Source organism: Rhineura floridana, chromosome 14 (genome assembly GCF_030035675.1).
Source record: "Rhineura floridana isolate rRhiFlo1 chromosome 14, rRhiFlo1.hap2, whole genome shotgun sequence".
NCBI lineage: Eukaryota > Metazoa > Chordata > Lepidosauria > Squamata > Rhineuridae > Rhineura > Rhineura floridana.
This window is the reverse complement of record NC_084493.1, coordinates 11,912,089-11,939,977: the sequence shown is the minus strand read 5'-3', so window position 1 is coordinate 11,939,977 and position 27,889 is coordinate 11,912,089. Positions and strand designations below refer to the sequence as shown.

The window sequence follows — 27,889 nt, the reverse complement described above, 5'->3', positions numbered from 1 at the left end:
CACCGAGCATCTGTTACAATGGAAGGGGGTGCCTGGCATCAATTCACTGCCTCCAAAACAGGTGCTTGTTGCTGTCAGAGCTGACAGTGTTAGCCATCTGTTTGATAGGGTGTACATGGTGCAAGAAGCATATGGTGCATGTGAGTACCCATTCAGGTGGGCAAGTTATGAGTGAAGATTTTGTTTCCTGAATTGACCTAGCTTGATGAAGGTGACCAACTTTCACTGAGGTTACAGGAGTATGTGGGAAGGGCCATACCAAGATGAGTAAAAAGAATATTTTCCAGGCTCAATTAGCCATACTTTTAAGATGACAGAACCAAACCATAATAAATTCTTCTAGCCTATTCCGCTTTTGAGACAGATGTTCTGCGCATATGTTACAGAAATGTGTATGTCTGATGGGGGAAGAGAGAGCTGATGGACAGTGCAAGACTAAGGCTGCAATCCAATACATCTTCTCAGAAGTAAGCTCCACTGGGTTCAATGGTACATACTCTCAAGTCAGTGTGTTTTGGATTGCAGCCTAAATATGTTTTCCTGTAAACTGAGCAAACACTCACCAAAAAGAGAAGTGACGCTATCACTCACGTTTCTATGATGTTGATGGACAGAAGTGATGTCTGAGGTGTTCTCTCTCTCTCTCTCTCTCTCTCATATCAGAGGTTAATTTTGAGGCATAATCTGAGAGCATAAGCATAACGCTTAGAATTTAATACTGCAGAACACCAAGTAAAATAGAAATGATTAGAAAGTTATGAGAGCATCCGGGGATAATTCAACTAAGGAAGATGAAAAAGCAGGTGTATAAGGACACGCAACGTAGTTGGGATTCTGTGGTCAAATACATCATTTCAGGGATAGAAATCAATGTTATGACTCTGGAAAAGGCATGAATTGTATTAGAAAAAATAATATATTTATTAAGCATTATTTTCATAATTATTACATGTCATCCTAGTATTTTCCTTAAGACTTTTGCTTTTTTAAAATGCTCTTTTGTATTTTTATGTCATAATATTATAAATAAAAATAAATAAATAAAACCCTTCCGGAGCTAGTAAAGACCCATGTCCAGTGGTGGGCCCCCCTCTTGGCAAATCTTTTCACCTTGATAAATCTCACGGGGAAGCTCCCTACCACTTGGCTTGAAGCGGTGGTCATCCCAATATATAAGTAAGGAGATCGGGATGATCCCTCAAATTACAGGCCAATCAGTCTTCTTTCAGTGGTAGGTAAGTTATATGCTGGTCTTTTAAATGTGAGACTACAGACCTGGATTGAGGAGGAGAACATTTTAGGGAGGGAACAGACAGGTTTTCGCAGGAGCAGATCAACTATTGACCATTGCTTAGTGCTACGACACCTAACAGAAAAATATATGAACCTCTCAAGGAGGGACCTTTATGCGGCTTTCATGGATCTTAAGACAGCTTTTGATTCAGTCCCAAGAGAATTACTATGGGCTAAGCTATCACAAACATCGATAGATAAACGTCTTCTTTATCTTATTAGCCGCCTTTACCAGAGTACCATGATTCGGATTAGATGTGGGCCAAACGGTAATCTTACCAACGCTATCCCTGCAAATGTTGGGGTTCGTCAGGGCTGTGTTTTAGCCCCTACTCTCTTCAATCTTTATATCAATGATTTGAATAGCTACTGTTCTGCGGATAAATTCCACCCCCCTAAATTAGCTAATGTGAAATGCCCCCTATTACTTTATGCAGACGATGCTGTATTATTGTCCTACTCGAAGGTTGGTCTTAAACGCCTCCTTCGCGCATTTATGACTTTCTGTGATAAAAATTTCCTTGTCATCAATTATACCAAGTCAAAAATAATGGTTTTTTCACACAGTTCAAGGAAACACCATTGGACTATAAATGGACAAAGATTTGAGCAGTTTAAGAAGTTTAGGTATCTGGGAATACTCTTTTGCTCTTCACTTTCATGGGCTGCTCATAGTCGGGCTGCAGTTTTATCTGCCTATAACGCTTCTAAAGCAATTATTTGTTTTTTTATTCTAGGGGTGGTCAGTATATCCCAGCGGCTCTCCAGATCTTTAAGATCAAAATTCTCCCCCAACTTTTATATGGGATACCCATTTGGGTTATACGAGTTTTACCCCCAAGGTTGAGGCAGTGGCATCCTATTTTTTACGCTCTTTATTTGGTCTGCCTCGCTGTGCATCCTCAGCTGGGCTCTGACTTGAGGTGGGTTTTGCATCATTGGAATGTACAGCTTGGCTCTGGGCTTTTAATTATTGGGTCAAAGTGGCTTATGCTGGACCTTCCCTAGGCTTTCCAAATTTATTATGGAAGGATTCTTTTGTAAGTTCCTGGTCTAGTTTTTACCATGAAAGGATAAATCGTATGGGTTTTTCACTGGAAACATTGTCTATTTGGGTTCTAGAAGTAGCAAAGTGGAATATATCACAGCGCCTTAAGGATATTGACTCCAATACCTAAGAGCTAGTGCATGTACTTCCTGTTCGCTTCTTTTTTTTTATTTGACCCTCTCGTTTTTAAAACCTGCAGGGTATCTTGAAAATTTGAGAATTCCCCATTACTGTTTTCTATTTTCTAAAACCAGATTCAACTGTCTCCCCTCTGCGATGACAGAGGGCCGCTTTCGAGGAATTCCTCCAGAGCTGCGGCTGTGTCCCTGCTCCCAGGGAGAGGCTGAAACAATTGCACACATATAGTTTGTATGCACTTATTATTTGGATTTACGCTCCAGGCTTATATCTCCAATTCTTAAGGCCTTCCCTGGCTGCTCACATAAGAAGCTCCTCCAATTACTAATGTCTGATAATGATAAGATTATAACTAAAACAGTGGCCAAGTTTCTTTTTATAGCTCAAATTATACGGAAAAGGCAGCTTTTATTATCTCGGACTGCAAATTAGGAATCTTCTATTTTAAAAGTTTTAAATCTGTTTGTACTGTTGATGTCTATTTGTACTTCGGGTCTATGACCGCAAATGTTTTAAATAAATAAAATAAAAATAAATTTATACAGTACTTCAAACCTTCTAAAGTGAGTCCGAGCTCCTATCCAACATGTTGGAGAGGGTATGGAAGCAGGCGTACCTATTTCTACCTCTGGTGGGACTGCCCTAAGGTTCACTCTTTTTGGTTAATAGTTTTTGAGGAAATCTCTTAAATTGTTAAATTTCACATTAAAATAGTCACCAATTGGCCCTGTTATTGGTTTCTGATGGCTGCAATCTAGACATATCATCTAAAAATTAAGTAACCTATTTATTGTCAATCATTCAAAAATGGAAACATTTAGATAATCGAGAACACCTGAACTATCACTCTTCTAGAAAAAAATCGCACTTTCTATATGTTCACTTCAAGGACATGCCAAGCCTGACGCTTTTTGCACCATTTGGTAGGATTTTATTTCATATGTCTTCACACATCAATTACAACAGCAACTTCCATCAATATCTCAGGACATTTGGAACTCTTGATCCTGGTTTTGCTTCTCTTTAGTTATGTCGACCATCCCTTTTGAAGTTATTGAGAGTTTCTTTTTCTTTTTTCTTCTCAGTATTTTGTTTCTAGTTACTTATTGAAAAAAATCTAATAAAAATGGTATTATTTTTTTAAAAACCTGCTAAAGCACTTCACGTGTATTATTGCAGTAATCCTTAAAACAACCCTGGGTAGTGCTGAGGACTCATTGCATGAGGGACCATGTGTCAGTGATACAGTGCATGCTTTGCATCATGGTGGGAATTTTTTTTCAGCGTTATCAGTATCAATGACACATTCCAGCTAGGCAAAAGCACTCGTGGTGTGAAGCAGGGTCAGTAAGGGGGGTGGTCTGAGGATAGTTCTGAGGGCCAAACAGAGAGGCCTCGAGGGCCACATTTGGCCCCTCAGGCCTGAGGTTCGCCACCCCTGCTTTGCATTAACAAGGAGTGGAACCACTGCAAAGCAGTGCCCCCTATACTCAACTCAGACGGTTGCTCCAGAATAATACCAAAGTCAATGGTGTTGAAAGCTACTGAGAGATCAAAGAGACTCAACAAGGTTATACTCCCCCCATCTCTCTTCTGACACAGTTTATCATACAGGGTAACCAAGCCTGTTTTTGAATCCCAATTGAAATGGATCCTGAAAATCAATTTCATCCAAGAGTGTCTGGATCTGATCAGCAACCACCCACTCAAGAACCTTGCCCAGAAAAGGGGCTTTTGCCACCAGTCTGAAATTACTAAAATCATCCAGGAGTGGTCTTACTACTTTCTCTTTCAGGGGGCTGAGGACCACCCCCTCTCATAAAGAGGCATTAATTACCTCCCTGGCCCAACGGCTATCCCCTCTCTGCTAGATTTTATTAGCCAAGAGGGGCAAGCATCCCACAAACAAGTGGTTGCTTGGGCCTGCTGATCAAGCACCTTGTCCACATCCTTAGCCTGCATCAACCGAAAAAAATCAACAAGACTTTGCCAGATTCACCTGCAGTAATAGTGAAGTCCCAGTTCCAGCAGATGCAAACATCTGTACTATCTGTACTATCAAAATGCCTCACTAACATATCACAGCAGGCTTGAAATGGCTCCATCACTTCCCTTGGGTCAGCCTTTAATAGAGCCTGGGTCATCCCAAAAAGCTCTACTGAACAGCATACAGAGGATGAGATTGAGAAGAAATTGATCATTTTTATCAGTTCAAATCTTTGTGCATATAGCTGATCTTTTAAAATATATTTAAATTATTGGTGGTGGAATTCCCCATCAAATAATAGCCAGCTAACCTTATTTGCATACATCGTTTCTCTCTTTCACTTCCTGGCAGAGGAAAAACTTTGCTGCATCAGTGATTTCTTGAGAACCACATTTTCCGTGCCACTCCCCTCCCTTGTTTGCCCACCCCCTGCCTGTCTAAGCTTCCTTACACTTATACTTCTTTCCCAATATGGGTTCTGGCAGAATGTTCAAGATGGGGTTTTAAAACATTTCAAACTGCAACTGATTAAAATATGAAATTATAGTTTTTAATGTAAAAGTTCTTCAAGGAACAGAGCCGGCCCTACTGTTAGGCAGAGTGAGATCTGCCTCAGATGGGGGGCGGATGACACCAGTGAGGTGTTGGAGGACAGAACTGTATGTGCCACCACCACCTACCTTATCCTCCACTCCTTAGTTCTGGGGTGGGAAATCCTCACCCTGAAGTTCTAGGCAACCTTCCTGGCAGGGTTTGTTCTACTGTGCAGCTGGACACATTTTGTGCAATGTCAAAAAAATGTGCAATGTGAAATACATTTTTGTGCAGTTGCACATATGGGATTTCATAAGGAGCTAGGTAGTTTTTTAAAAATAAATAGATGAGCAAAGAGAAAAAGAAATTGAAAATGAAGATAAATACTGGTTCCTTTCAAATCTTCATAACCTTGCACTAATAGACAATGCTTTTTTGGTTTTAAAAAATGAGGTGTTGGTTCTCCTATCTTGATAAAGTATTGTGGGTGACAGCACAAAATGGCTGGCATAGGCAGCAAAAAAAGAGACGCTGGTACTCCGTAATGGTGAGTACTGTCACAAAAAAGGACCTACTAATGGTATATTATGGGGCAAATTACTTGACTAGTTCTCCCTTCCCCCTGCACAACTTTTAAAGATACAGAAGACTTCTTGGAGGCCGGGCCTGGCAACCGAGAGGTCTTCTGTATCTTTAAAAGTTGCGCAGGGGGGAGAATTTCACCTTGTGGTTTTTCCCATTACAGAGTTGCAAGAACACCTGCACTTGGCTGAATTTTCCCTTCTCTTAAAGATACAGAATCATCCTCAGGCCCTGAGCCTGGTACCCTACCTCTGCTCCATGCTATATATCATATGCGGGGAACCTTTGGCCCTCCTGGTGTTACTGATCTGCAACTGCCGACTTTCCTGGCCATTGGCCATGCTTGCTGGGGCTGATGGGAGTTGTAGTTCAGCAACATCCAGAGGGCCAAAGGTTCCCCACACCTGCTGAATATGACTCTTCAGCTTCAGAGGCAGTATGCCACTGAATACCCACTGCTGGAGAACAACAAAAGGAGCAAGGGCTATTGCCCTCATGTCCTACTTGTGGGCTTCCCAGAGGCATCTGATTGGCTACTGGATACAGAATTGGACCGATCTTTGGTCTGATGCAGCAGGGTTCTTCTTAGGGCGAGGAAGAGCTGTAGCTCAGTGGTAGAGCAACTGCTTTGCATGCAGCAGGTCCAGAGCTTGGAAAAGTTACTTTTTTGAACTACAACTCCCATCAGCCCAATCCAGTGGCCATGCTGGCTGAGGCTGATGGGAGTTGTAGTTCAAAAAAGTAACTTTTCCAAGCTGTGAGCAGGTCCCAGGTGCAAGCCTTAGCATCTCCAGGGAGGGCTGGAAGGGACCCCTGTCTGAAGCCCCGGAGAGCCACTGCCAGTCAGTGTAGACAATATTGAGCTAGATGGGTCTGTGACCTGATTCAGCATAAGGTAGCTTCTATGCTCTTATGACTGAGGGTCCTTCTGGGTATTAGCAACAACCTACAAGGGGACTATGCCAATCTTTGTAGATCATCACTGGTCAAAACGGGAAATTGGGGAAGTGGATTGGCCAGGTTCCCGTTCCTTTCACAGCTACCTGTTGAGCCGAAATTACACAGGAAAAGCTATTCCTGTCATGGAGGTAAATGGTGGAGAACTTCTTTGGCTAAATTTATTTGGCCACAGACATCTAGTCAAACATGATTTTTCATGTACCTGTTTTGTCTAAGTAATAATAAATAAATAATAACTTTTAATTTCTGTGTCGCCTATCTGGCCTATGGCCACTCTAGGCGACGTACAACAGTTAAAACACAGCATAATGAAATACAACAGTACAATATAAAAACAGTATAAAAACAATACAGCATACAATACAGTAGGAGGCAATTCAATCTAGTAATTAACCCTCCCCGGGAATCCCAAAGGCCTGTTGAAAGAGCCAGGTCTTTAAGGCTTTACGAAATGTATTTAGGGAAGAGGCATGCCGTAGATCTTGTGGGAGGGAGTTCCAGAGGGTGGGGGCCGCCACTGAGAATGCCCTCTCTCTAGTACCCGCCAATCTGGCTGTTTTTGTCGGCAGGATTGAGAGAAGGCCCTGTGTGGCTGATCTTGTCGGGCGGCATAATTGGTGGCGTTGAAGGCGCTCCGTAAGATAAACTTGGCTGAGACCGTATAGGGATTTAAAGGTTAATACCAATACCTTGAATTGGGCCTGGAAAACAACTGGAAGCCAGTGTAGATCGAACAACACTGGTGTGATGTGATCCCGGCGGCGACTGTTTGTAAGTAGTCGAGCCGCCGCATTTTGTATAAGTTGTAGTTTCCGGACCATTTTCAAGGGTAACCCCACATAGAGCGCATTACAGTAATCCAAATGAGAGGTGACCAGGGCATGTACTACCATTGGGAGCTGATGAACAGGAAGGTAGGGTTGCAGCCTTCGTATGACGTGTAGTTGACACCAGGCTGCCCGGCTCACTGCCGAAATCTGAGCCTCCATGGACAGCCTGGAGTCAAGTACAACCCCAAGGCTGCGGACCTGGTCCTTCAGGGGTAAACTCACCCCACTGAACTTCAAGTCAACTTCTCCCAACCTTCCTTTGTCCCCCACCAGCAGCACCTTGGTCTTATCAGGGTTCAGTTTCAGCTTGTTCCTTCCCATCCATCCACTCACGGATTCCAGGCACTTGGACAAGGTCTCCACAGCCGACTCTGGTGAAGATTTAAACAAGAGATAGAGCTGAGTGTCATCTGCATATTGATGACACTGCAGCCCAAATCTCCTGATGATTGCCCCCAGCGGCTTCATATAGATGTTGAATAGCATGGGAGAGAGGATAGAACCCTGTGGCACACCACAATTGAGAGGCCAAGGGTCTGAAACCTCCTCCCCCAATGCTACCTGTTGAAACCTATCGGAGAGGAAGGAATGGAACCACTGCAATACAGTACCTCCAATTCCCAATCCCTCCAGGCGATGTAAAAGGATACTGTGGTCGACAGTATCAAAAGCCGCTGAGAGATCGAGGAGGACAAGAAAGGAGAATTCTCCCCTATCTAATGCCCTCCTCAAATCATCTACCAGAGCGACCAAGGCTGTTTCAGTTCCGTGACCAGTCCTGAAACCCGTCCTGGTTTGCCATTTCACCACTAACCTCAGGCTTCAGTATATTTGAGGTTTCTGGTTTCAGCCCGATGAAAAATTAGGCACAGTTGCATAGACTTAGGTACACTTAAAAGATCAGGGGTGCTCAAATTGGGGGTACATGTGATATTCTCAGCCTAGCAGTCATGGCCTTGTAATCTAAACAGTTGAGTTGAAGGAGGAATGTTGGCATCTGCACCCCTGTAGAGGTGAGCAGAGTCTTCAAAGAGTTTTGCAGATGGATGAGTCTATGTGCAAAACAAGGCATTTTCCAAAATTAGAATATGTGGGTTTCTGCCAAATATATTTTCTCTCTGCTCTTCCTTTTGATTGAATGTGGGGAGGAGAATAACACCCAAAATGCTCTGGAGACTTGGAGCACTTCCAGATGACCTGTTTATTGAGCATTAATTTTCAGGGAAATTAGACTATATTGGCTATTTAATGAGCATCCATTCTGATATGTTTGTGGGGAGGTTAGATGATGTTGTGCCAAAGCGTGCCTTTTCCCATCACTTTCTTTAACACAAAAAGTCTGATATTTTGAGGAAGGGAGTTTGTTGTGCAAAATCTGCCAGTCAGCTATAATGGTGCAACCTGAATTTGCTGGTATGTGATTGGCAATAGCGATAGGCTGCAAATACTCACAGTTCTTCTTCTCTAGCCGGACACTGAATCCTGGTTATACTTGTCCAACTGTATTTTTTCATTAAGCTCAGTCAGTTCCACCAGAATGGAGGTGAGAAGCCTCAATCAATAGTCTAGTTCCTGGGATCTCCAACTGGGACTGATTCCAGCTGGCTTGCCTTCAGTGCTGAACTCAAATTTAACTGTGAAGGACTGCTTGAGCCAGTGCTCACCTCCACTCCTGAACTCTGATTGGGCGCTTCCAAGAGGAGCTCATCCCAGTGAGGCTTGCATTTGGCAGCAAATTTAAAAGGTGAGCACACTTGAAGACTCCTGATTACTTTGTTGCAACTGTACCTTTATTTGCACCACACAGGACACATAATACCAGGTACATATCATATAATATGTATCACATAATACCAGGTGTAGGGCAGTTGAGCATTACTGGGCGAAATGGCCTCACAAGCCAAATGACGACCCCAGTCTGGGAGGAAGGCCATGATATAAATTGAATAAATAAATAAATATGGCCCATGAGATGGACATTCGAGTTAAGGACTTAAAAATTAACTCATGCACCCACAAGCCTGGAAATTATAAGTTAGGGTAGAGACACAATTACTGTTGGGCCGGTTCCAGTGTATCTCCACCTCTGTCTTCTAAAAATGGGGGCATATGATGCTAGTCAAACCCCACCCTTTTTACTGTAAAACCTGATGGAATCAGCTTGAGTGCATTTTTTTTAAATTCAGCTTCAAAGAGATTTTGCACCTGGTTGGCAGATCAACGCTAATGGAAATGCTTTGCTGTAGGCAGCTAGTGTGTTCACAGCCTTAATGTGCCTGCCTTAACTTCTGCACCATGTAACCAGTAGATACATGCTGCAGCCTTGCAGTGGCGGCTGCTGCCCATTAGGATTGGTAGGGCGGAAGGCAGGTTGACCAACAGTGGGCAGAGGCAGAACCAATGACAGAGCCAGCTAATTCTAGTCTTATCCCCATCCTCCTCCCTGCTGAGTTCTACAAGGGCAACACTGAGACTTAGGGCTCATCTACATGGGAGCATTTATTCACTTTTCATTTGCATCGTCCACAGTTCCTGCTCAATGTTAGCTTGCCAATCGCTTTTTCCCATTCACACAAACAGGCATTCCTCTCGGGAGGATTAGTCTTGCTTTTTCCTAGTGGGCCCGCCCTCTAATTATACATTTCCACTCCCTCTGGTTGCTAAGGTGACCGAGCATGCTCAGTTTGTTCTACCAGCTGCAGTAGGTTCCTTTAAAAACAAAACAAAAGTGTAAATATCTGTGTTTTTCTGGTAGGGTACAGCTGAAATACAAATCTTTGTTTGAGCAGTGTTATGCTTTTGCACACAGGTTAGGGGTAAAAGAAAATAAAGGCACCATTTGTAGCAACATAAAAAAGGCCAGTAGAATGGAAGTTGCTTGTCAGCCTACAGGAAATAAAATGAATGAAGGGAGAAGGACGGAGTGGACATGGAGATGGGAATGATTGACACATCCACCTAAAAGCATCGGAGCAAAGCATCTGCAAGCACTAGAGAAAGGGAGGGAAAGCTTTTTTTCTTCCCTTTTTTGTATTATCAGTGGATTAGGTTAGTATGGATTTAGAGGGGGGGAAACTGTATGATAACTTCTGTTTGCCAGTAACGTCATGTGAGCCATGCAAATTTAAAGGAGATGTTAGTAGCACCAAACACACAGTAAACCACCAGGTAGATGAGCCCTCAGAGGTGGGAACTGATAGCCAGTCCTGCCACCATCTGGTCTGGACATAAATAAGAAGACAGGCAGATGGGGACTGGCTGAGGGCAGACTGAGGTTGGTGCGGCAGTGCCCCATTCACCCAAATAGATCAGCCTCCACTACCCACTCCTCTTCCCCCCTTTTCCTAGTTATGTTTTCTAACACTGAGGTCTTTAATCTTTTTGGATTCGCCACACCTTTAACCCCAAGATGTACCATGAGACCCAGTTTTTAACATGACTCTCTCTGTCTTCTCCCTCTCATTGTCTCCTTTTCTCTTTGTCTTTCACAGAGCATATCTATACTGCAAACATACTAGTTTAACATAGTCATTCTGTCTCTCTAGGGAACTCTGGGAATTGCAATTCTTTGTGTGTCCTAAAGGGTTCAAGATCTCTAATGGAAGTGGAGAAGGACTGTGTAGCTCAGTGGCAGAGCACATGCTTTGCAGGCAGAAGGTCCCAGGTTCAATCCCTGGCATCTTTAGGTATGTCTAGAAAAAACCCTGTCTAAATCCCTGGGGAGCCAGTACTACTTAATGTAGATCAAGTGTGGAGAACCTTTGGCCTCCAGATGTTGCTCATCATCCTTTGTCATTGGCTATGCCTGCTGGGGCTGATGGGAGTTGTGGATCAGCAAAATCTGGAGGGCTAACGGTTCTCCACACCTGGTGCAGATAATAATGAGCTAGAAGGACCAAGCACTTGATTCTTCAACTTCCTATATTCTTAGTATTCATACTAAACAATGGGTTGTATTCAACTCAGAATATACCCACTGAAATTAATGAACCTAAATTAGTCATGTCTATTAACTTCAATGGGTCTATGTGATGTCCCTGTATTTTAATATCTGTAAATATGGTAAGTGTGGGTTTATTAAGTAATATATAGTAAGTGACTGAGTAAGAGGGGGGAGTACATGGGCTAGAATGCTGGAGAATGTTGGATGATGATTGGCTGAGTGTTTGAATGGCTGAAGGTATAAATGAGAGGATGACAGTTGAGTCGGGGGAGTTGTTGTTGAGGGGTCGTGAGAGTCGTGAGAGTCGTTAGTGGAGAGTTATTTGGATGAGTTGGTTGGCAGAGTTCTGAGGGAGGCCTGGATTGTATTTGGCTGATATTTAGGCAAATTATATATGACCAGAAACATAAAGAGTGACACTGTATGAAACCATACGCTTGTTAAATCTACCTTATATAATCTTGTTATTTCCTGGTGTTTATAAATAAATATTTTATTGGTTTACCAAAAGCCTGATCCTTGGCTGGGGTTGATACAGACCAGAAGGGTGGGCAGGGTAATACCAAAGGCAGAGAAATAATATCAAATGGTGGCAGCGGTGAAGGGAGATATTGTAACATCATCAAGCATATAGAGCAACCCAGGATTGTATGTTTTATAGACAAAGATACAAGGGGGGTTGTGGACGGCAAGGACACTCAGACACATAGTAACAAGAAGCCAGAAGGAGACTAAAGGCGAAGTCTCAGGCAGTATTGTTCACAGGTAGAGCCAGCTGGTGGGATCGTCACAGTCTCCTCTGAGTAGAACTAGCATTGAATACCACCTAATAATTCCTATGGCTTGGGATAGGTGGAAGAGACCCATGACAGTTTAATTAGCAGAATACTTGCATAAATGTCTGGGGCATACTCCTTTCGCCTTTCTTGTCACTCTACCAAATTTCTACTTCTCTTAAACCCTCCCCCCAATTTAAAAATGTCACATGTAGTGCCACTGGTGCGAGTCCCAACCAACCCATCAGCTTATGCTCCTATTTTCTGGTTTCTATCCCTGGTAAATTGACCTGCTTTTGCCTTTTGTGGATGCCTTCTTAAAATTCTGTTGGTGTGATTTGCCAGTGTTTTGCAACACGTGCCAGGGCAGCCAGATGGTTATTTATATATTAATCTGAGAGGCTGCGAGTCCATACGCTTCTAACACTGTGTCTTGTTTGGCCAGTGGCACTTTCATTCTTAAGAATTCGGCTACCTCCCCAGGATCTCTAGAAAATTAAAGCGGTTCATGTCTCCAACAAGCATGCATAGAAACCAACACATGCATGAAAGCTAAAGTGCCATGGTATACCCATTTCTTTATTCATTCATTCATTCATTCACGTTATCTTCTTTCACACACATGTCTCAAGGCAATGTACAAGATACAATAAAACCAGCTAAAAATCTTTTAAAAACAACACAGAAAACAAGAGCAGATATATTTTTAAAACAATTCTTTGACAGAGACCTATTCATCCAGTTGGGGAAACCTGTCAAAACAAAAATGTCTTCAACTGTTTCTGGAAAGAACAGATAATGGGTTCCTGTCCTATGTCGGCAGGAATGCTGTCCCACAGAACAGGGGCAACTACATTGAAACCCCTGCTCTGAGTTACTGCAGAGTGGGTGTGTGATATCTTTGGAAATTGCAGGAGAAACTCTCACACAGACCGCAGTGACTTCCTGGGTACATAAGGGATAATGCGGTCTCTCTAGTAACCTGGTTTTGAGCTGTATAGGCCTTTATATACCTCTTAAACTTTGACCAGTAGCAGATTGGCAACCGGTGCAAGTCCTGCAAGCAAGGTGTTATATGCTAGTGGTAGTTTTTCCCCACAGGCAATTTATTTATTTATTACATTTATATACCACCCCATAGCCAAAGCTCTCTGGGCAGTTTACAGCAATTAAAAACCCTACCATTTCACATGCTGGTGAGGCTCATTTTGAACTGTTGACAGCAGATTGTAGGACACCATCATGTTTCCCCCTCCCCCCAGCATATCTTTAAGCTGAAGAACAAAGGCTTTATTGGCCAGATAGGCGACACATAAATTAAATTATTATTATTATTATTATTATTTTAAAACTGGGAAGGGCAGGCTAAGTCCATAGAGACTAGGGTTGCCAGGCTCAGGGCCTGAGACTGATCCTGTATCTTTAGGAGAAGAGAAAGTCAGCCAAGTGCAGGTGTTCTTGCAACCCTGTAATGGGAAAAACCACAAGGTGGAATTCTCCTTTCCCCCTGCACAACTTTTAAAGATACAGAAGACCTCTTGGTTGCCAGGCCCAGCCTCCCAGAGGTCTTCTGTAAAACCTGGTGGGAGCAGGATGTGTTTTTCTAAAATTCAGCTTCAAAGAGATTTCACAACTGACTGGCAGATCAGCCCGTTCCCCCTCCAGGTGTGGCTAATGGAACACTTTATTCTGGCGATTAATGTGTTTACAGCCCAAACTTGATCGGATCAGCTCAAGTGCATTTTTTTTAAAATTCAGCTTCAAACAGATTTTGCAACTGATTGCCACGTCAACCTGTTGCCCCTCCAACCTGTTGCCCCTCCAGGTGTAGCCAATGGAAACGTTTTGCTGTAGGCGGCTACTGTGCTCACAACCTTTAATATATATATATATATATATATAAACATAATTGTGATTAACCAAACAGAGGTTTTTATTATATTAACAAAACGTTTCAGCTTCCGCCTTCATCAGCTGCTTGACTGAAGTTCTGTTTGTTGCTTTCTAAACTGTCTTATATATATTGGCACCACATGGCCTGAACCTGGAGGACAGTACCACCACAACTTAGCTTCTGCAAATGAAGCCCCTCTGAGCATTCCATCCTCAAAGCTCTATAACTGCCACCTTGGTAACAGCATTTGTATGTTGGCAGCTGATGAAGGCGGAAGCTGAAACATTTTGTTAATATAATAAAAACCTCTGTTTGGTTAATCACAATTACGTTTATATATATATATTAGGTGATTAACGGTATCCTTATAGGGATCCAGAGCAAGCTTGAGTGAAGTTCTGTTTGTTGCTTTCTAAACTGTCTTATATATATATATGTAGCATTCAGCAGGAGAAGAACCACCTGTGGCATGTCTAATTATTATTATTAGAGTTATATCCTGCCCTTCCTTCTTGCAGGACAGGACAGTGTTAGGCAATACATAGGAAGCTGCTTTGTTCAAGATCAGGCTGTTTCTCTAGCCCAGCCTTTCCCAACCAGTGTGCCTCCAGATGTTGTTGGACCACAATTCCCATCTTTCCTGACCATTGGCAATGCTGTCTGAGGCTGATGGGAGTTGTGGTTCAACAAGAGCTGGAGGCACACTGGTTGGGAAAGGCTGCTCTAGCCCATCGCCGTCTGTAGCAGCGGTTCTCCAGAGTGGCAGGCAGAGGTCTTTCCTATTACCTGCTAACTGAGCCACTGGACTAGAAGTTCCAGCTATTGAACCCGGGACTGTCTCTTACCAAAAGGGTATGAAAAGAAGGGGTTTAATAAGGGCATCCCTATTTTAATTTGCAAGTGTTGGAGGCTATGCGCTACTTGGAGACAAATGTTCCACTGCAGGGGTGGGGAAGCGGTGGCCATCCAGATGTTACACTCCAGCGTCCATCAGCTGGAATGGCCAATGGTCAGGGATGGCGGGAGCTGCACTGCAGCAACATCTGGAGGGCCACAAGGTCCCCATCTGTACTTTGCCACGTTCTATCACTTTAAAGGGCAGGGGAGAAGATAATGTGACCCATCCCCACCCCAGCAAGTCTCTTCTACATGCATCCAGGCTCTCCCTCCCTCCATTTAATCTGAACAATTTGTGTATGATCACTGATCAGTACAGGAAACATGGCATGGTAGGAGGAAGCGTGATTACACTGCTCCAGAGACACTTTTTCCCTCTTTCTCATTTTTATCCCACCTTTTATTTAGGGAGCTCAAGACAGAATGTGTATGGGTCCAAGGCAGTCTCCCTTCTGGGTGCTGAGTGCCACCAGAGACCCAGACCTAACCCTGCATAGCTTCAGCATGGTTTCTGTATTTTTGCCTTTCTATCCGTCCAAAATCCTTATGGGAAGGAAATGAACTTCAGTGACTCAGTGTTTCTCAAACTCATCTATGATTCAGGAGCTGGGGAGTATATTTTTAGCTTCTCCCTCTCCTTTAGATCCACTGCACTGGGTACAAACATTTAATTATAATATCCAAGTTTTTTGGGAGGGGACACTTGAGAGCACAGGTGTCTGCAGGGATGGATGAAGAGAGCGGGCTGCAGCTGTTCCATTCACTTCCTTTATAATTACTCCTGATGAGCCGTTGTGGCTTGGCATCCCGTGGGTGCTTGACCTGGCACAGAAGCCTACCAGATGTGCTTGTTCCTTGCCATTCATAACTGAATCCCTTACTGAATAGCTAAGTGGCCAGTGCATTGAGAAAGCGGGTTAGTTAAGCATGATAGAAGGACATGGAATTTCACATCAGGCCCAATTCCAGAGGGTAGCAAGGCGCCATAGATACTAGGGCTCTGAGGCTATCAGGAGGGCTATGGAGGAGGTCAGTAGAAGCAGGACAGAAAACAAACATGGCAGGGGTCAGTAATGTGGTGGGCGCGCTATTGCCTCCTATAATGCCTACAAAAGGTAAATATCCCATTAAAAATCCACAATGCACGAGAGACTGCTGTTCCTGCTGAGTTCCTGTTTGCACTGGTTCAGCCTCTCCTACATTGAACTTGCCCACACTAAACATGCTTGCATTTCATTGGATGCAGGACTGGACATCCACCTTTCAATCTGTTCTGATTCTGGACAGAGGAGGTGGAAAGAGCTTCTCTCTGTTAGTGAATGCAGGGGTGGCTGACTTATACCAGCCAAGTCGATAATATAGTCGATCCAAGACATATATACCAATTCATTCACTGCGCTCTGCAGGTGAGGGCCTCCTGCAGATACCATCTTATCAGGAGGTCCATTCTGCACAACATAGGAAACAGACCTTTAGTGTGGCGGCACCTACCCTGTAGAATTCCGTACCCTTAAATATTAGACAGGCACCATCTCTGTTATCTTTTCATCGCCTAGTGAAAACCTTCCTCTTTCAACAAGCCTTTTAAGTAGAGACCTTATCCCAGTCTGCTTCTGTGTTGGAATTGCTTTTTAATATATTTTTAAACCTTTATTTTTAAACAATATGTTTTTTTAACCTTTTTTTAAAGATCTCTTCAAAGCTTTTTTAAAAAATGTTTTAAAAGTTGTTTGGTTTTAATATATTTTAAAGTCTGTTTTTATGATGTTTTAAAGTGTTTTTAGTGCTTTTGTTCGCCACCCTGGGCTCCTGCTGGGAGGAAGGGCGGGATATCAAATAATAAATAAATAAGTAAATATATATGGCCCAGCTGGAAAAGGGCCGTAGGTCAGTGGTGAAGTATCTATTTTGCATGTAGAAGGTCCCCGGCTCAGTTCCCAGCATCTCCAGGTAGAGCTGGGAAAGATCCTGAGCTCAGGGCCGGCACCAGGCAAGACTGGGCCCTTGGGCAGGAGCCTGCGGCAGAGCTTGGAAAAGTTACTTTTTTGAACTACAACTCCCATCAGCCAATCCAGTGGCCATGCCCACAGAGATGAGTCTGGCACGCTCATTCTATAGCTTTTGTCATATTCTTAGGACACACCTCTTTATCCTGGTATTTGATACCTGAGATGTTTTTAGAACCCACCCTATTATTATACAGCCACAAAAGTGGCTGTATACTATAGTCAGCACGGATTTTTTGCATTCCGCAATGTTAAATTGACAATACCCCCCATGCCATTCTGATGCTTCCCATAAGCTCATTTCAAAACAACACCTTACAAAACATATAGTCCTAAACTCAGAAATGCTTGCTTAACAACCTTCTAAATTTTCATGGCAATACACAAAACAGTCAGAGAAAATTGAGAGTTCAAAGTGTAAAAAGAGAGAGAGAAAAACCAGTCCCCTTTTGGAGTTTTTTCTGTCAGAGTTCTCATAATTTGTTGAAATTCATTAAAAATCAGCCATGTTCACAGAGTACCTGTAATAATATTACTGACCTTGCCCCATACTCTGATTTTCATCTTCTGCACTTTAAAAGTTAAAAAAAATGCCTGGCTGATGTTTCATCAATTTAAGAAGTTTTGCATTGAACTCAATGATAATGTCAGGCATGCTCAGTAAGAACCAACTGTCAGTGTTCTAAAAGCCAGACTCCCAGCTGCTGGGCTTGCCTAATCAGGGGGCCACACCCACACCAGACCTTTATTTCACTTTAGACAGTCATGGCTTCCCCCAGAGAATCCTGGGAAAGTGTAGTTTGTGAAGGGTGCTGAGAGGAGACTCCTATTCCCCTGACACAGCTCCAGTGGCCAGAGTGGTTTAACAGTCAGCCACTCTGATTGAAGCTCTGTGAGGGGAACAGGGCATCTCCTAGCAGCTCTCAGCAGCTTTCACTCACTGCACTTCCCGGGATTCTTTAGGGAAGGCCATGACTGTCTAAAGCAGCCTTTCCCAACCAGTGTGCCTCCAGATGTTGTTGGACCACAATTCCCATCTTTCCTGACCATTGGCAATGCTGGCTGAGGCTGATGGGAGTTGTAGTCCAACAATATCTGGAGGCACACTGGTTGGGAAAGGCTGGTCTACAGTGAAATAAAGGTCTGGTGTGGATGAGGCCAGGGATAGTTTTGGTTTAAATTTGGGTGGGAGGCTACATGGGCCTGCTGCTGAATAAAAAGATAGGGGAAACCCTGAAAAAGAATGATACTGTTCACCATGTTTTCCTTTTGGAAAGGAAAGGGGCTTCCCCTCTGCCCAATGCCCACCCACCCAATCTCCTCCCCTCCCCCTTCCTCTCTCCCCCTCCCCTTCCTGCCCTCCTCCTCCCCCTGCCCCTCCCCTAGGTCAGTTTCACCTAAGCATGATTGCACAGGAGTAAATCCCACTTAAGTCAAAAAGCATGCAAATGATCAAACCTGCTCTCCCCTCCTCCTCCCTCCTATCCCCTCCCTCTTGCCCCTTCCCTCCCCCTTCCTTCACACCTCCCTTTCCCTCCCCCATGCCCTTCCAATCCCCTCCTTCCCCCTTCTCCTCCTTCTCCCCTCAGAAATATCTGTTGACTATAGGTACATTCTTAAACCGCAAGGTTTTTTTGCCTATTAGTGAATTCTGATTGCATTTGTTTTAACTGATTTTAATATTTTTATATCAAATACTTTTATACTGAGACTTTATGGTGAGGGACAAATTTAAAAATCGAATAAATAATTATAATTATAGTCATAATTAGAGTGACCCACAGATCAATAAAATATAAAGCATCCTCTCAGTCTTAAAATCTAAAATCCATGATGCAAAAGAAAAACAGGATGCGGAGGGAAGAGAAAAACTCAGACACATTGGAAGGCTCTAGGTGATTTATCTCTACGTAATTGGGCAGTTGGTCCTGGATGGGAAGTTTAGGCAAGAATGTAAAAGGGCAAGGGGGGAACTGGAAAGGGATACATTTATGGAAGTATGGTGTCCATTTATTCCAACTGTTAGCTGTAGTGCTAGTGGAGTGAGAACGTCTGCATTTCATACCTTGTTCTGGAGTGATGTCCTCATCAGATGACTTAGCTGATGTTCATACTATAATGTGGCATCTGATGCTTCTATTAGTTTATGTGAGGCACACTTGCTTTACAAGAGTGTTAATTGTTTTCTTAGAACAATTTTTTTAGAATGAACATATTTAATTTAAAAAGGGGGGGGGGAGAAAACTCAGATACCAATTCTTAAATGTACAAAGGTCCTATAATAACCACCAGGGACAGGAGGAGCCAAAAGGAACTGACATCTCAGCAGAGCCAATGGGATGGACCTGCTTCCCACGTGCTGCAACCTGAGGTGATTACAACGATGTCAGATAGCAAACCAAAGGTCACATAATGTCTTTAAAGTTTTGCCTAAGACTCTCAGACTTCCTCAAGGCCACTGGCATTTGCCCCACCTTGCTGCCTTCTGAAGCCAGCTTGACTCATTTCTCTCAGTTCCTATTGGAAACTGTACAGGCATTAACAATCCAAGGAGCTGGAGTCACCCATCGATATTTTTAAAAACCCAGTGTCTAGGAGAAGCTCCTGTATTAATGCATTATCCCCATTCAAGCTTTTAAGTAAAAGTGGCCGTTGTGAAATGGTGATAAGATTAACTCTGCTCAGGATAATTTATGGCAAACCCCTGGTACTGATTTCTCTTCCCTCTTATCCACTCCAATCCTCCCCCCAACCTGGTCTTTGCTCAGTGTAGCTTCCCACGCATATGTGCAGGGTGATCTTACTCACAGTCATATGATCGCAGACTATGACTCACCTACTCCTCCGAATCTTTGGCTTCATCAAGGATAGCACAGCACAGCCAGCTGGTTTACAAGATTTTTGCTCTTAATAGAAAACAACATGCATATAAATACACTGTTGCCTTGCTTTTCAGGGCATAGATTGTAAATGCTGTTTAATAGATATCTAATCTCAAGGGGAATTTTCAAATGTGTGATTTGCAAAGTCTTTCTCTCTCTCTCTTTTTAAATTTTTTTTTAAACCTTCCCAAATATCCTCATTTTATAATCTGCATTTTAGACTTGGGTGCTCCTTATCTTAACTCTTCAATACTGTGCAGCTAATATGTAGTCAATATCAACAACAGTCATTGTGGAATCCAAGATATTTTTTTCTTGTTATTTATGTTGCCTTAATATCATTTTGTGTACATAATCATATACCAGTGTGGTATAATAGTTAAGAATGTTTGATGTGGGCTGGGGAATAGGATGGCCATATGTCCTACTTTACAGATGTCACTCCTCTATCTGAAGATCTGGGAAGTTGCTCATCAACAATTAACAGCTGGACAGCAAAAGATGGACCAGGAAGGCACATAGGTCACCTGGGCACAGTCTTCTCCAATACAGCAAAATGGACTGCGCTTCCATTTAAGCACATGCAAATTTGTATTCTCTTTTATCTAGTGTTACCATCATTTTGTCATTTCAAAAAGAGTACATTTGGCTTCGATAAGTGAAAAGTAAGAGTATGCTGTTGCACCATCTCAAAAAGAGTACATGTACTCTTAAAAGAGTACAGTTGGTAACCCTACTTTTATCCCCTTTTGTCCTCTTTTTGGTGATGAATGTCCCCCTTTTTGGCGATGCGTAAACAGCAGGAATAGGGATGGGGAAGACATTTTTGTTTTCTTTGTATTTTAAGGAAAAACTACCTGCTTTGTATGTCTCAAAACAATATGAGAACTGAAACATAGTTATCCTTCAAAATTCACACTTCTCTGAATTTTGTGATGCAGTTCTCCAACCAGCCAGTGTATACAAAAATGCATATATTAGGGGAAAGTGTGCATAAAATGAATATATTTGTGAAAATAGTGTACAAAAATGTATTATATTAGTGAAAATAGCTTACAGAAATGTGTACATTAGTCAAACCTGCATAGAAAAATGTTCTTATTTGGAGAAATGCAAACTAATATGCTGACAAATTTGCATAGTAAGTTTTATTTTTTGTAATAAAAGTTGCCACAGAAATGTGGAGAACTCAATCTAAGACTGGAAAAATGAAAAACCGAGAGACCAAAATTGACATCCAACCATCACTAGGCTCGAGGCATTCCCTGCCCCCATTATGCCTTACTGAAGGCTCTTCTATGCCTACTGAACATTTTACTAATTTCCTCTGCAACAGTCTGCACAGTATTTACTCTGGAAATGGGTGTGCTAGCAAACAGACTAACTTTGTTTAAAAAATCAGTCTGTCTCTCACTCTCACACACATGCACACATGTACACAAATGGAGGAGGCTAAAACCTAGAGAACTTATTACATTCTAATTTATTATTATTATTTTATTTATTTACTAGATTTATATCCTACCCTTCCTCTTAAAAGCTCAGAGGGGCATCTGTGGCCCCCGTTTATCCCCACTGCAACCTCATGAGATAGATTAGGCTGAAAGACAATAATTGGCCTAAGTTCAGCTCATGAACGTCATGACCAACTGGGGATTTCAATCCAGTCATCCCCAGTGAAGTCCAACCCTCTAACCACTACATTACACTGGCTCTTTATACTTTTTACAGGTTGTATCCAGTGTAGCTCTAAGTTAAAACCGCCTGGGGTATACTTGTTCTGTTGGCAAAATGTTTTGCTGTTGCACAAGAGAATGCATAAACAGGTTGCTGGTAACTTGGTGCACAATTGATGGTGCAATCTGTTGCACAATGAGTTCCCGCTAGCGCAACTGCTTTGTTCGGTTTCTCGGTTGCACAACATAAAAACTCACCTGTCTGCTAGCATAAGACCCCTTGCGCTAGCAGACAGAGAACATTGTGCACAGCCCTATGTATGGAGTTCCCACTCTAGTGTATGTGTGAGAGAAAATATTTTTATTGTAAAAGACATCCCCCAAACATCTCTTTAAATTGGGAGATTTGGCGATGGGTTTATGTGTTTCTACACTATCGTTTTAAATGAAGAAGCATATCCTTTAAATGTATTCTGATTGGCACCTCTTTCTCTTTATTTTTCTAGATAATTTTTAAACAGCTGTGATTTCTTTCTCTTTCAATATTTACTCTAGTATATGGGCTGTATTGAAGTGTTGCAGTCAATGAGATCTCTGGATTTCGGCACTCGGACACAAGTTACCAGGTAAGTGGTTAAAGATTGAAAGTAGCATCTTACCAAATACTGAATTGTAAATTTTGCAGGTGGAAGTTAATGTTCAAATTCTACTGACTTTTTTATGCAGTTCTGTTTGTGCTGTAGAGTGTCTTGTTTGAGGTTAGAATAGCAGCTCACAAAGTCTAAGAAATGCAAGCATCCATAAATATAATCACCTAGGTTGATTCCCTGCAACTCTCTGATGAGCAGAGCCCGGGGCACCATCCTCTTTTGGCACTAGGCATTGTAGAAGGTAAGAAAAAGTAGGAGACCCTTCTGAGAAGAGGGAGAACCACTGTTTTATCATCACTATACTCCAGTGTAAATGAAAGAACAGAGAGGATATTTTTGCTGGTGGCCTCCTGGCTATGAAATACTCTCCCTAGGAAGGCCCACCTGGTACCCACTGTTGTCTTTGTCACACCAGTTTGACTTTTTGGTTTCCATAGGTCTCTGAAGATATGATTTTAGTCCCTGCAGTTCAGTTAGGGTAAGGGCCGTAGCTTGGTGGTAGAGCATCTGCTCTGCATGCAGAAGGTCCCAGATCAATCCTTGGCATGTCCAGGTGGGGCTGGGAAAGAGTCTCAGTCTGAAATCCTGGAGAGCTGCGGCCAGTCATCGTAGACAATACTGAGCTAGATGGACCAGTGGTTTGACTTGGTAGAAGGCAGCTTCCTATGTAATGGTTTTAAAGTACAGCAGATCAGTTCTAACCTGTTGCAGCAGCTGCCACAGCTCTCCAGAATAGCATTCAGTGCCCAACCACTCACGGCAGCAACAGCAGAAGATGAAGGGGCAGGAAGATCGGGCCAGCTTAGTCCCAGCCCCACCCTCAGAATGCCCCATTTCATGGCCTTCCACCAGACTCTGCTGGCAGGCATACCGCTTGTGAGCCTCCTGCCCACCCGGACATTTGGCGGGTGAATGGGGGAGGCCTGCACTGGCAGAGTGAGGCCAAGTGAGGTGGCTGAAGTGAGCAGAGGGATGCTGCTGCTCAATCCAAACCCCACACAACCCAATGAGTAGTGTTGAATTCTGAACTGCCGGGTCCCTTTATGATAGTCACAGCTATGCCCCCTCACAGCCACACCCCTTTTCCACTTTCTCTTGTCTCCGTTGCTTGCCGTATTGTATCCGAGTCCACATCCGCTACAACAGATGCCCCTAGGAGCCAATCAGCATGAAAGGGGAACCTGTGAGTTAGCTACTGAGAAGAGTCTTCTCAGTGACTGACTCACCTCCTTTCACTCTGATTGGCTCCAATCAGCATGAAAGGATAAGGACTCTTCTCAGTAGCTAACACACCCCTTTCATGATGATTGGCTTGTACTTAGGGACCTAGCTGGGACCCTGCTTCCAAAAAAGTAATGGGTCTATGACACACATCCCACAACCCTGGACAACTACACCCCCGATCCCGATACAAGGACGCAGGGGGTGAATTGCAGCCAAAATGTATCTGATAGCTGTTTTAGTCCTCTGTTGTAATATTTTATTGAACTGGTTTTGTATTTGGGTTTTTTATGTTGGTTGTGGTTTTATTATAGCATTTTTCTATTTCATTCTCTTTTTATTTGTATGACACCCAGAGAAGTTACTACATGAGGTGTCTCATAAATGCCAATCAATCAATCTAGACCGCACTTTTCTCCCAAGTCCCCTGTGGCACCAATGGGCATGTCCCTCCTAGATTTAAAAACACCTTTGGCAGCAGCAGGGGGAAGAAGGGTTATATCCGCCACCTTGATCTTGCTCGTCTCCCTACTTTCCACAACAGCTATTTACATTTTTTTAAAGTCCATACTAATTGCTTTCACGTAGTATACTTTTAAAGCAGGATCATACCTGATACAACATTGAATGCCCTATTGCAGTGACATTGAATGCATCTTTTGATGTAGATGGCGATGTACATCTTCTTCCAAGACATCTAGTAGCTGTAGATGCCCAGTTGCATGCAACTACATCTGGCACAGAGGGCTGACATTTACAATGGGCACCAGGCCATTTGAATGGCTACCCCTTTCTGTTTTTGCTTTTGCATGCACGGTTTGAAACAAATTAGTCTAGGAAGTATGTTTGGCTGCCCTTTTGTCTGTCAAGTTGTCATGCAGACCGTATTATTGTGGCACAGCCCCAGTTTACATCAGTACTAGTTACTGAAGCGATATTGGAAGGGAAATAGTGTTCAATGGGTGATGTCGAATGCATTTTATTTTATAGTATAGCAAGTCTCAGGCCACAGCTTAGCAAGCAGTGAAGAGTCTGTAGCTAGATATTATTCCACTAATATATTGGCCACCACCAGTCATATGAATGAATACCATAAAATGTTTCCATTCAGCAGGAAGCAATAAAGACAACTCATGGTTCCCTCAGGGCTATTTAAGCATGAACTACATTGTGCTGTATGTCATCTTGAGAGATCTGTAACTTCCTCTGTACATTCTGCAAACAGATCTTTTGCTGTACTATACTTGCAAGGAATCATAGGGCAGATACTGCATTCCTTTGTGAAACCCAACATTGGGATAAACTGCTCTTGTGTTTCGCTTGCATATGAACACGCATGCTTTTCCAGACTGTGGTCAAGCAGGGCTGCGTCTTTCAAGATGCCTTTTTAGCGGGGGGGGGGGTTACCTAGTGGAGTTGGTTGTGCTCTGGCACGCAGGAGTCTGGGGCAACAGCTTCTTAATATATTTTGGCTTGTGTGCCACATAGCACAGTTGTGGGAAATTGATGTCAGCAAAGGGGCATCATTTAGAGGACAGCAGGGGGAGCAGTTACTCTCCTTCCCTCCCACTTTTCAGACTATAGGGGATTAAATAGCATCTCTGCATTTGAATGTTGTGAAGTATATAAAACCTAAACACCATGAATGCTCTTTAATGGTTGCTGTAGGAAGCTCATCTTGAATATATCCAGGAGCAGAGCTTTGGACCTTGCTTAGAATCTCCCCTCCTCTCTCCCTGAGATCTCTTTGCCACTCTATTGAAACCTAAAACATTGTCTCTGAATGAAAAAAAAAGAAATGAGACAGCACGATCAGGAAGAAAAAAGAGCAGCAAGTCTTAAGCTGCATTGGCGTCTGTATTTCCTATGCCCTTAATTGACTGGAGGGGCGGGGGGGAAAGCCCCATTGATCAGAATGTTCCCAGCAACTCTGAAATCACTGGGTGAGAGGATGTTTTGAACTGTTTTTAGAATGTTTTAAACTGTGTTTACAATGCTTTAAAAATATTATAGATGTGTTTGCCACCCTGGGCTGCTTTGGAAGGAAGGGCAGGTTATAAATTAAATAAATTGGGGTGGGGGGAATAAATGCACAGAAAAAAAGAAGGCAGAGGCACAGCATAGGAAGCAGCTATACCAGATCAATCTGTTTTTCCATCTAGCCGGGTGGGTGTTATATATTCTGACTGGAAGCAGCTCTGCAGGGTCTCAAAGGGCTTCCTCATCACCTAATCCTTTTCGACTGAAGGTGCCAGGAACTGAAGTAATACTGAGCAATGGCCTTTCCCCAAAGGCCTGTTTTTACTTTCTCTATCACTCACATTAAAGACATTTAGAAATGACTCATTCAGAGTCACTTGCAAAAGGTCCATGTTTGCATACATGTACTGGACAGTGGGCAGAGGTCTCCATCAGGGTACCAGGGGTCAAGATCCTAAACTGTTGTTTTAATATGTTTTAAAGACTTTTTTTAAAAAAGATGTTTTAAAGTCATTTTAGTGTTTTTGTTTGCCACCCGGGCTCCTTCTGGGAGGAAGGGTGAGATATAAGTTCAACTAATTAACTGATTAAATTAATTAAATTGATTAAAAAATTAATCATCATCCACATTCAGTTCCAGAAAGGCCACATGGGGAATGCAAAAATCCATGCTGGCTATAGTATACAGCCACTCTCGTGGCTGTATAATTATGTTCGTTTTGGTGTCTGGGATGCTAGGATGGAGACAACACTCACATTCCCATGCACATGTTACTATATATCTGGTTTACACTGTGGTTCAAGCAAGTGGTACATAATGCTTCTGTCTGAGGGATCTCCTTTGCTGGATAAGATACCCAAGAAAGCACAGAGCAATAGACAACTAATGGAAAGAGAATATAGGGGGAAGGTGAGACAAATGTCTCTTGTATTTCCATAATCGATAAAGAAGCTGCTAAAATGGGTTTAAGATTGTGTCTAGTTATTAAAAGAGGCGTTTGCATTAAAGCTGAAGCAATGCCTTTAAAAAGGAATTGTTAAAAGATTAAGTCATGATCGCTCCCATTCAAGATGCTGTAATGCAGCTTTAATGGATTGCTCATACTTGGGAGTCGGAAGCTTTTTGCTGTTGCAATTAACTTATGCATATCATTAAGTTGCGAAAAAGGATTGTGTACCCAACGCTTAAATAAACATACAGTATGAGAAGCAAACTCTAATTCTGGAAGGCAAAAAGAAAAGAAATTAAGGTAGGCATTCAGCTACCGCTTGCCCATTGAAACTTAGTTTTATCTATGTACTTAAAACCGTCAGTGTGCCATATTATATATATAGTATGCGATACAACAGTAGCACAATTTTTTATTTTTTAAAAAATTATTACATTTATATCCCACCTTTTCCTTCATGGAGCTCAAAGTGGCATACCTGTTTCTCGCCTTCCCAATTTTATCTTCACAACAACCCTGTGAAGGAGCTTAGGCTAAGAGACAGTGACTGGCCCAAAGTCACCAAGTGAACTTCCTGGCTGAGTGGGTCCTGAAACCCAGGTCTCCCAGGTCCTAGTCCAACACCCTATCCACTATACCACAGTGGCAGAGCTTGGAGAAGTTACTTTTTTTGAACTACAACTCCCATCAGCCCAATCCAGTGGCCATGCTGGCTGGGACTGATGGGAGTTGTAGTTCAAAAAAGTAACTTTTCCAAGCTCTGCACAGCGGCTCTTTCATATTGCACTGGAGCACAAGAAAAGTTCTGCTGAAGCAAACTGAAGTCTAGTCTAACACCTGTGTCATAGACAGGCCAACCAGGTGCTTCCGGGAAGCCCTCAAGCAGGGCATGAAGGCAGTAGCTCCCCTTCACTGTTGTCCCCCCTCCCCACAGTTGATATTCAGTACAAGTGGGATCTGCAACAAAATGTCACAGTGTGTGAAGTGATGCTGTTCAGTGCTCCAGCCACCCAGACATAGTCTCTACAAGGATATTCCACTCTATTCCAATTACCACCGCCAGCACCACTCATATACAAGGGGTTGATATCAGTGGAGTTGGGGAAAGCCCAAGCTATGGAAAATTACAAAAAAATCCTTTGGGGAAAACTCTAAAGGGTGGGGAGACCCCCCAAATAACCCAAGAACGAAGCATGGTCAATGGGCCCAGAATGCTGATTGTTTTGGGGAGTGAGAGGGAAATGGAAAAACCTGGGTGAGGAAGAAGGAACAGAATGGAGTGTCCTGGAAAAGGGCAAGGCTGGGTGCCTGGAATCCTGAACAGAACCTCTCCACACTGCAATCTGTTGTTCCAGGTTTCAGTTGTATACAACAGTAGTTGTGTAGGGCTCTCTGCACACAATGGAGGGCTCAGAGAGACGCCAAATGTGCATAATCTCTATGCAGATGTTAAACTGAGCATGTTTAAGTTGAGGAGGGGTCCTGCCACTGCAGTGCCACTTAGGGTTGTCAGGTCTCCGGTTTTCGCCTGGAGACTCTGGTTTTTGGAGGTCCTTTCCAGGTTCCAGGTGAGTCGCCTTAATCTCCGGAATCTCAGCTTTCATTTTTTTAAAAAAAGTGTCTAGATGGTCTGGTTCAAAAG

At 43.0% G+C, this 27,889-nt stretch overlaps 1 protein-coding gene across 2 annotated transcripts in view; it reads left to right on the top strand.

Moving 5' to 3' along the window:
* Positions 1-27,889, top strand: part of SHC4 (SHC adaptor protein 4) — a 61,877-nt gene that overhangs the window by 5,675 nt on the left and 28,313 nt on the right. The window contains exons 2-3 of one of the 2 annotated variants that reach the window (XM_061595010.1): positions 10,918-11,058; positions 22,002-22,072. In XM_061595010.1, the coding sequence (XP_061450994.1) occupies positions 22,005-22,072 (68 nt within the window). In that variant the 5' untranslated portion in view covers positions 10,918-11,058; positions 22,002-22,004. The remainder of the gene's footprint in view (positions 1-10,917; positions 11,059-22,001; positions 22,073-27,889) is intronic. The other variant, XM_061595009.1, reaches the window with a different exon arrangement.